General features: G+C 37.4%; 1 protein-coding gene across 1 annotated transcript; it reads right to left on the reverse strand.

Annotated features, from left to right (window-relative positions):
• Positions 1-551: 551 nt before the first annotated feature.
• On the reverse strand, positions 552-1,439 carry LOC125668999 (uncharacterized). Its single transcript, XM_048903469.2, has one exon. The coding sequence runs from the start codon at positions 1,437-1,439 to the stop codon at positions 552-554; it is 888 nt and encodes a 295-aa protein (XP_048759426.2).
• Positions 1,440-10,833: the final 9,394 nt, after the last annotated feature.

Here is a 10,833-nt window from a genome sequence, read left to right on the forward strand (position 1 = left end):
TGTTTATCTTAATTTTGTATTCCTTATGAGATTGATCACTGTTCGTTGTCTTCACCTTTCATTCTTTACACAAAGAATTTTATTACGCAACATAAGGGTAATTATTCGTATTACATTGTAATGCACCCGCCGTGAGCCCTATATCTTGTTGTTGTCGTCAGTTCCTTTTTATTTACTTACAGATGTACCGGTATTGTTCACATTCCAGGTATCTGGCTAGCTGCATTAAGGACAGATTTCACCTCAGATCTCCATTTTTCCTGTCATGAAGGTCGGCAGTAGAAAGCTTCCATTCTCTTCGATCTTTCTCCGTCAGCTCTCTCCATGATATCATTAGCCGACCAACTCTACGCCTATCAGGAACTTGTATAATGAGAGCGCACTTGACTGCACTGCTGGATCTGACAACGTGGCCATAACCGCGGAGTCTCCTTTCCCTTCAGATGAAATCGAGGTCATCGATACCAAGCCGCCCCAGCAGTTCAATTGACCATACAGTGGCCATATTGATTGATGTTGAAGATCTGTCTGATCATGGCCCTGTCATTGCACTATAGGCGATGAAGATTTGGTTTGGTCAATGCCCAGATCTCACTGGCATGGAACATAGCGCTCCGTACGCAGGTGTTATACCCTCGACCACGGGTCTTGTACGACAGGTGGCGTGATGTCAGGACTGGTAGTAGCTCCTTGAACGTCTTCCAAGCGGTCTTCACACGCGTAGTGGTTGCAGGATCACAGCCAGCAGCTGCGGAAAGCATATCTCCGAGGTAGCAGAAGGAACCTACAGCCTCCAACTTGTCTAGACCAACTTGGACATCACTCTGTAGCCTGGCATCAAGAGGACGAGCCGTTCCCCTGCATCTTGAGCATCTAAAGGCAGGGTCCACAAACAGGCGTATAAGCCTACTGAATCTGTTGTGCACCCAGTGCTTGCAGCCATTGCAGAAAATACTATTGGTATCTGCACCTCTACGACACACAGCACATGGGGAGCTGCCTGAGTCCCGAATTTGGTCAAAACCCTTACCGCAGATCATGATTTTGGCTTTGCCCTCATTCACTCTCAGTCCTTTCCTTTCCATAGCTTCTTTCCAAGTCAGGAGCCTCTTGACACAGTCATCCAATGAGTCAGCAATGATAACCAGGTCATCTGCATACAGATCCTCCGAGGGAACACCGGTGCAAAATTCGCGTGAAAGAGCCTCGAGCACAGTGATTAAAAGCAAAGGGCTGAGTACTGACCCCTGATGGACTCCGAACTTCACAGCAAACTCCTCACTGTAGCCATCACCAATGCGAACACAGGTACGAGCATTGGCATACACCCCCTGCACCAGACGCACAATCCACTCTTCCACACCAAGTTTTCGCAGTGCCCACCAGATCACCTTTCGAGGAACACGGTTAAATGCCTTTTCAAGGTCCACGAACGCCATATAGAGCCATTTGTTTACTGTAAGGTAAATGGAGTAATCCGTATTGCATATGAGTATGTAAAGAATGGATTAAAAATAGGTGCATGTATGAAACACGTCAGACAGTATTCGACCTTGACATTATTTTCAAGAAGACTTTTCTATTTTGAGTTGCCCTCCATAACCAATCTCCTCATCCAAGTAGACGTTAGTCCTTTGGTATAACAATCTAGTTCAACAATTTTTAGTCCACCAAATGCATATTTTTGATTTATCAGATTGTGAATTTCGGACAAATTCAAATGAAATACTATATGACAAACGGGATGATTTAAACTTCTTCTTCGTCAACTTCCCATATTTATGTAGCAATATTCCATTGTCACCTGTATATGGTGTTTATATATCTCAAATGATTCGACACGCAAGAGCTTGTTTTGCATATGATCAGTTTTTAAATCGAGACAAGCTACTGACAAACAAGTTGATGTTACAGGGGGTTCAACAGTCTCGTTTAAAGCCAGCAATTCAAAAATGCTATGGTCGTTATAACAATCTAGTTTGCCAATACAACATATCAATGAGTGAAATTCTGTCTGGCGTGTTTCATACCGACGGTTAGGCCGATCTGGCACACAAATTTGATACAGATTACTCCGTTATCTGATCTACACATGAGACTCACGGCGGGTGTGACCGGTCGACAGGGGTTGTTTACTCCTCCTAGGCACCTGATCCCACCTCTGGTATGTCCAGGGGTTCGTGTTTGCCTTACTCTTTATTTTGTATTTCTTATCGGAGTTATGACATTAATCACTGTTTGTTATCTTCACCTTTCATTAATTTCTTTTATGGAAGTATGGTTTGGGTTTGGTAAAGTAATAAGTGATTTAGTTGTGAGATTAGGAGTTATTTCCCAACTGGAGTCAACTTTCGTTTACTCCACTGGCCAATAATTGACTTACATGTAATCGTTACAAGTTTTTTTTATCATAGTTCTCTTTCAAAATTTTATTTATATCCACACAATAATGAATTCCCAATAGTTTAAATCGAGTTGTCCATTTGAAATTCATATCAGAACATAATCTTTCATCTGAAAATGTTTTACTGCCTATCCATACAGTCTGAGTTTTATTTCGATTTTAAGATCAGATAAGTTATAAAATTCATCAATTCTTTTCATAGTTTCTTTTAATGATTTCTCAGATCCGTTAAGGATAATGAACGTGTCATCTGCAAACTGTGAAATTAGATACTCTATGTTATTGTTTAGAATTCTCTTGATACTTTTGTTATTTCTAATTTGATAGCTAAAATTTCAGTGCATAATAAGAATATGTCAGGTGATAGCGGACCCCCTTGTCTACAGCCATATCCTATTTTAAAGAAATTAGATAAATAGGCTGTTTGTTGTATAAAACTGCAGTATAGTGCGATGTTGTAATCCAACAACAGAAAGAAGATCCAAAATTGAAGTATTGAAAAGTATCTTTCATAAATTTCCAAGAAACACAGTCAAAAGCTTTTTCAAAATCTATCATAACTAGCACTCCGGGATTAGTTTCTGTATAATTCATTAGATCATACATTAGCCTACTGTTTTCTCCTATGTACCTTCCAGGTATGAAACATGTTTGGTCATTGCTAATAATTTTACTAAGTACAGTTTTTATTCTTGCTATACAACCAGACCCAATTTTATACATAACACTGAGTAGGGTAATTGGTCTCCAGTTGTTGAAAGAGGATTTTGATTTTCCCTCTTTGGATATGCGAGTTATAATTTCTTGTTTTGTGTTGATGATAATTTCCCTGGGTCAAATCTATAATTTAATGTTCGCACAACAAAAAATATACCAAATTTTCCCAGAACATTTTAAAGAATTAAGCTGTGAAACCATCACTACCAGGAATTTTGTTATTTAACATATTCTTTAAAACTATAGATGCTTCTTTATGAGTAATATATCCTTCATGTTGATTTTTCTCTCCGTCAAATAGCTCAAGAACACTAACATTCTTTAATATACCAGTTATTTTACCAGTATAATTTTCTATTTAAAAAATCCATCTCCATCAGAATGTCTTCTTGTTTGATTATTTCTCTTTGTACATCATATTCTGTAATTATTATTTTTGGAATGATTTTATTTGTAAAATAGCGATTCTCTAGATTGAGAAAATAATTAGATGGCTTTAATTTCCCCTTCATTTATCCACTTAGCCGGGAAGCGTACCATACAACCATTGACGTTATGATTTCTTATATTTTCAAGATCTTTTTGTGTGTGTGTTCTTTGATAGTTTCAATATTTTGATCAAAATCCCTTTCCAAATTCTTCAAGTTGATTTTGCAAATACTTTTTTATCTTTGCTTTTTAATGTGACTTGCATATGAAATGGTTTTTGATCTGATTTCCATCAATTGGGTCTCTGAAAGGAGAGTTGTTCATTAATTATAAATTGTATGTTTGCTTCAGGAATGTTTAAAACTAACTCTCTTTCACAGACAGGAACTACATATTGTTGTTTTATTTGATGAATATGATTATCAAAACACTTAATGCACTCTAAATCTTTTAAGAGTGAGTTATTAAACTTCCATAATCCCTTACATATTATACAAATACTGGAGAATGATCTGATCTATAACATGTCATATCATATGAGGAAAGCAGATATACATGTAAGAAAGAAATATAGGCGAGCTTGTTTCAAAGGTTTAGGTAAATTGAAAGATAGCATTTGTTCTAGAACAACTTCCCTTGCTTTGGGGGTTATTAATATGTAAATAATTGAAATAATCTTTGGTAGTGTCTAGTACCAAATTGAAATCCCAACAATAATCATTTTCTCGTTGTTTAGTTTTTTAATCGTACCCCCCATTTCTGATAGAAGTCTCGAGAATCCTCATTCGGTCCGTGTATACATATTAGGCTTACTAAGTATTTCCTAATGAAATGCTAAGTGTAAGTAAATTACCAGTATTATCTGAAATAAACTCTTCATGTATTTATTATTATCAGATAGAATGGCAACCCCTCTTGAGTTTGAAGTGAAGTAAAAGAATTGAAACGAGCTTTGTAGCCCCATTCATTTCTTGTTTCATTTCCATTGTAAAATGTGTGTCTATCAACATAAAATGTTGCATTGCTGTAGGCGATAGTATTGGAAAATCTTTTCGTTTCTTATGGTCATTTAATCCTTGACATTTTACGAAGATAATTTTAATTTCAGTCATCTCTCTGTGTATTTGTTATAATCGATTTCACTAAACCTGGATTGACAAACTCCTGGTCCCTACAGGAAGACTTGAAACGTAAAGGGAAGGAGAGAGAGAGAGAGAGAATAATGTACATGCATGACAAGAGTTGAGGATGTTCATTCATTATATAATCGAGTAATCTGTTAATTTAGTCGGGAAAATGCAGTTGTCCAGACTATACATACATTTGTCGTTTTGTCTACCGGAAGTTCCATTACTGAAGGTTGGTTGGTTGTATGAAAGGTGAAGATAACGAACAGTGATCAATCTCATAACTCCTACAAGCAATACAAAATAGATATTTGGGCAAACACAGACCCCTGGACACACCAGAGGTGGGATCAGGTGCCTAGGAGGAATAAGCATCCCCTGTCGACCGGTCACACCCGCCGTGAGCCCTATATCCTGTTCAGGCAAACGGAGTTATCCGCAGTCACAATCAGTGTGTCAAGAACGGCTTAACAATCGGTATGAAACATTTGACCCAATGATAGGTTGTATTGACGAACTAGATCTTTATAACGACGATAGAATTTGCGAAATGCTGACTTCAATCGAGACTGTTGAAACCTCTGTACCATCAACTTGCTTGTCAGTAGCCTGCTTCGATTTAAAAACTGACTATACGAAGAACAAGCTCTTGCATATCGAATCAGTTGAGATATATAAACACAATATGCAGGTGATAATGGAATATTGCTACATAAATATGGGAAGTTGACGATGGAGAAGCTGAAATCATCCCGTTTGTCATACAGTTGAGTTGTCAATTTGCCGTTAATGTCTACTTTCAATAAAATATCTAAGTATGAAGCAGAAGTGGACGACTCTGTGGTGCCCTTTATTTCGAGAAAACAGGGATATATCAAATCGACATATGAATGAAAGTTATTATTGTTAATAGACAAAACGTCATCGATATATCGAAATGTCGAATTGAAGGCCACAGCGAGAGATTTTTTTTCTCACATAGAAGTTTTTGAATAAATTCTGCTTCATATGAATTGTTTAACGAGAATCTTTAACACATACGGAGACGTCACCATTGTCGGTGAAGGGCTGCAAACTTTAGGCCTATACTCGGCGCTTATGGCCTTTGAGCAGGGAGGGATCTTTATCGTGACACGGGACCTCGGTTTTTGCGGTCTTATCCGAAAGACCACCACATTTAGTCGCCCGTTACGACAAGCAAGGGGTACTGGAAACCTATTCTAACCCGGATCCCCACGGGAGCATTATTGAAGGATATTGTCAGAACCAACGTTGATACAATTACAAATTCCAGAAACCTAAATGCAATAATAGGATGGGATGAGTGCGAAAAAACTATGCAAACTAGTGGGAAAATATTATAATCTGCAAATAGTACCTTAATAGGATTAAGAAGTAATATCAAGTGTTTAAAATACACATTTCTAAACAGAACTTGCGAGTAATGCACACTGTTATACCCGCAACAGTCACTTATGTAGTAAAGTGTTAGCCACTTTCCACACATGGTCCTCCATGATTCGGAAGCGGTCCTTGCCAATATGATTTGGCCCACACCAGCGCGTTATAACCACACCCATATTTTCTATTCTGTTTGATTTCATATTTGTCATAAGGCGCCTCCCTGCTTCATGCTCCCAGTAGCTTTCGTTAATTTTCCCGGAAGTGCACGAACCACGATAATCAGCTGTCGCTGAGTAGGAGTCTACACAAACTTTTTTGTATAGGTTTTGAACATCTGTTATTGAAGTAACCTTCGCTCCTGTGGCGAATATTTCAGAATCCTTACGTTTGGTAGGTTCAGTTGTACTAGTGTCCGAGATATCCAGGTTTTCGAGTTGTAGAGTATCCTATGTTTCTATCTGTACTGGATCACAATATGGATCACCGCTCCCGCTCCACATTTGCCTTGATTTTGTTTTCGCGCAGAGAATCAGATATAGCATACCGTCTTTTGCATTTTCCGGAATTGCGGGGGGGGGGGGGGGTGTATTTGCCTGTTATATAGAAAGGGAACCTAATTTATGTAGCTTTTTCGCCTTTTCAGATTTTAGTATCTTGTCTTTTTTTTCTTTGTTGTTGTTGTTGCTTGGATCCGCCAATTCTGCAGTTATTGTGACGGGTTTAGAATTGTAGGTACACTTGACGCTTCCTTTCCTTTATTAAGTTGGGGATAAGATTTCACCAGGTGTATAATCAAAGTTGTGGATCAAAATATTATTTTGCATTCAACGAGAACTGGAACGTAAATCATTGAGTCCCTTGTCTTGGTGTGCAATTTTTCTATCCATCTTAATCACAGAGGCCCTTAATCTTCGAAGTTGGGCATTCTCCTGACGTATACAGTATATCATTGTAATTGGTCTCAGATTGTTCTGCCACGTATTTAAGTGATTTCACAAATCCCGATTCCTCGTCGTTGATTAATGATTTTATTTGATAACGAATCATAGTTGAATAGTTTGTTTTGTAATTCTTGAATTCTACAGTCCATGTCGTAGTTGAAACTAACCTGATTCGAGAAACACTGTTCAGTCTTTCAAAAATTTGTCTGACCACTCTTTTATTGTTTTTACTGCATCAAACACAGTTAAATATTTTAAGAAAACACTATTTTTGCATGGTAATTCCTTTGGTAGGTCACATGATTTTCCCCTTTACAACATTTTGATGTTTATTTGGATGTTACTGTGCATGAAAGGCGAAGATAACGAATAGTGATCAATCTCACAACTCCCACAAGCAATACAAAAAAAAAGAGCTGGGCAAAGACGGACCCCTGAATACACCAGAGGTAGGATCAGGTGCCCAGGAGGAGTAAGCATCCCCTGTCGACCGGTCACACCCGCCATGAGCCCTTTATCTTGATCAGGTAAACGGAGTTATCCGTAGTCAAAATCATTGTGCCAGAACGACCCAACAATCGGTATGAAACATGTCAGACAGCACCTGACCCAATGACAGGCCGCATTGGCAAACCAGATCGCCACAACGACCATAATATTTGCAAAATACTGATTCTAAACGAGACTGTTGGAACCCCTGCATCATCGACTTGTATGTCAGTAGCCTGCTTCGATTTAAAAACTGACCATACGCAGAAAAAGCTCTTGTATATCGAATCACTTGAGAGGTGTAAACACCATTTGCCGGTTATAATGGAATACTGCTACATAAATATGGGAAGTTGACGATGGAAAAGTTGAAATCATCCCGTTTGTCATAAAGTTGAGTCGTTAGTTTGCCGTTAATATCTACTTTCAATGAAATATCTAAGTATGAAGCAGAAGTGGACGACTCTGTGGTGTCTTTTATTTCGAGTTCACTGGATATTGAATCGACATAGGAATGAAAATGATGATACATCGTCGATATATCTAAATGTCGAATCTAAGGCCACAGCAAGAGATTTTTTCTTCTCACGTAGGTTTTGTATAAATTCTGCTTCATGTGAATATAAAATCAGGTCAGTTAACAAGGGAGCACAATTCGTGCCTATGGGGATTCCAACACACTGTTGGAAAACCTAATCACCAAAGACCACGAAGATATTGTCAATGAGGAACTCGAGCATATTTTTATTTCAACTTCAGAGTACTTGTGCGTGGAATCAGAATGGCGTTTAACAAAGGAATTTTTTTTGGATGACTGATCACTAGATAGGAATATTTGCATTTTCCATTTTTGTTGAAGAAGCAACTGTCTATGATGTCAAAAAGTCTAGTCTTTAATTTATCGTGAGGAATGATCGTGCAAAGAGTTTTGATGTTGTTCATTTGAGAAAAGTTTTGTGATTTCAAGTTTATTGAAAGTTCTTTAGAATTATTTAGTATCCACATTTGATTTACACCACTTCAGGCATATGTAGTCGCACAGTACGTTTGAAGTTTCTCCTTCACAGCTGTTAATATTTTTGTGAGGAGCAACGATAGGAGCTTGGTAAAACATTTACTGGATCCAGCAATGTATCTTTGTAAGGGTTTTTATGAAGTTTAGGAATCCAGTATGGGTACGGTAACTCATATTCACCCAACCCATTGACTGGGATATTAAATGTGTCTAAAACTGAAGCATGGTTTTGAAGAATTTCGTCTTTTGAAAGGGCAGTTGGAGTATAGGTATGATTACCAAAAGTGGAATTAATGTTCGTTTAAAATACAGTTGTATTAATGAGCCTTACAAACAAAGACAATGTTGTTACAAACTTTGTCAGCTGGAACCAAAACATCTTCCTCATGTAAATCATATTTTTCATTTAACCTATCTAATTCTTTTATCACTTCTGGTTTACTAAACACAGAAAGATAGATGGTACGTACTTTTGTTTTCATATGTCTTAAGCGGGATTGCAATATTACTCTCATACTTTTGATCCATTCTGACAATGTATAAGTTCTTCTGTTTCATATTTAGCCCATCATCTGGCATAATCCTCGACAGCATTCATTATAGAAATGAAGTTATGTCGCCAATTGAAAGACCGAGGTTCTCTGTATTTGGGACCTTTTAGAATAAGTGATTTGAGGTCCTCATTTTCAACTATATCAACATCACCTGTAATGACATGTCCAACTGGACTATAGTTGAAAGAAGATGAGGAACAAGAAAACGTGGTGGATTAAGTAGAAGATGGTCTGCAAAGCACTGCAAAGTGTGCTTATAATTGAAAAGTTTGGATGCAATAGTAGAAGTATATTTGTAGGAAATACTGGGTGTAGACTTGAACTTGAAATAAGTTGGAATACACGATTGGACTTTTTTATGACGAAGAATGTTGCTTATGTTGACGGCATCTATTCCTTTGTTTGTAAATTTGAGCTTAAGGAACAGGCGGCATGATTTGGAAGAAATACCGTCCATGGTCCGTGCTGGTTTAAAGAACCTTTATTAGGCAACATCCATAATCATAGAGTTCAGTCTATATTCAGGTGTTAAAAAATAGTATAGGCTAACTGTAATAACGTATGTAAAATAACGTGTGTAAAACTCTCAATGGAACAGAGTAGATTTTTGTACCAATATGATGTGGACCTAATTGTCTGTTGACGTATGGTAAAAGTGAATCAAACGTGACATCATTTATACTTGGTCTTTTATATGAACGATGTCCATGACTGCGTTTCCGTCTTTTAGTATTGGGAAAGAGTCCCATCATATTCACGTTATTTTCTGGTGGACTAGTCAAATTTCCCACATCATATACATTATCATTGCATCCGTATGGAAATGCAATACCTCCGGTCCTGATCCAGTGATCTTCTCGTTGTCGACGAAAATGGGGTACTTAATGTTGGACTATTTGTGTAACTTTGATTTTTTTTTCAAAATCCTTACCTTCATGGACAGTATGGAGTGGTCCGGTAAGTTAAAATGCTTGTATAGAAGTTGGTTACCACCATTATTTATTTGAAATCCGTGCCCCGATATTCTTTTATGGGTTACACGCAACTTCAGAAGATTTACAAGTCAAATTATCAAAAGTTTTGGTACAGAAACTACGTCCGGTGAGATCACTACTAAATGAATTTCTAGTGATCAGTAAGTCACAAGTTTTACAATTTGTTACAGAACATTTTGAAATCGAGCACATGGGATCCGAAAAGGAATCATCAAAAATATCTTTTACAGGAACATGAGAATCGTTAATTTGGGTGTGTACCAAAGCTGATGATTATCTGATTGTACATACGACAGATCTTTGATATCCCGAAGGATAATCCGAGGGACACAAACCAAACTGCATCTAATTCTTGCTTTCATGGATCATGACGCTCTCACTTCTTTGCATAAAATGTTCAATAAAAATCAACGACTCACAAGATCGAGTTTCTTGTTACAAGAGTATGATATAATTGATTTCAAAACATCAAAGACAGTATTATTGTGAGTGGCTTGTCAAGGGTATCGGGAATATAGCCCCATCTTTTTTGCCATTTGTACTCCATTATTGTATTGTTTATGTTTTCATATCCGTAATTGTGTGATTTGCTAGTCTAGATAAGATAAATGTTACTTTAATTCCAACAAGTGTGACATTTATATTTTGAATATTGTGATTTTGTTTGGCATTTGTAATAAATGCTAATTTCAACACAATCTGACTTAGTACTTATTTAGTAAAACTTAGCAAAAAACATAGCAGAGTAGACTCATGGA

The sequence above is a fragment of the Ostrea edulis genome, chromosome 1 (genome assembly GCF_947568905.1).
Source record: "Ostrea edulis chromosome 1, xbOstEdul1.1, whole genome shotgun sequence".
NCBI classification, from domain to species: Eukaryota; Metazoa; Mollusca; class Bivalvia; order Ostreida; family Ostreidae; genus Ostrea; species Ostrea edulis.

What these genes read in the sequence shown, in the direction of transcription:
- LOC125668999 (XM_048903469.2), bottom strand. Translation starts at nt 1,439, where the DNA reads ATGGCGTTCGTGGACCTTGAAAAGGCATTTAACCGTGTTCCTCGAAAG.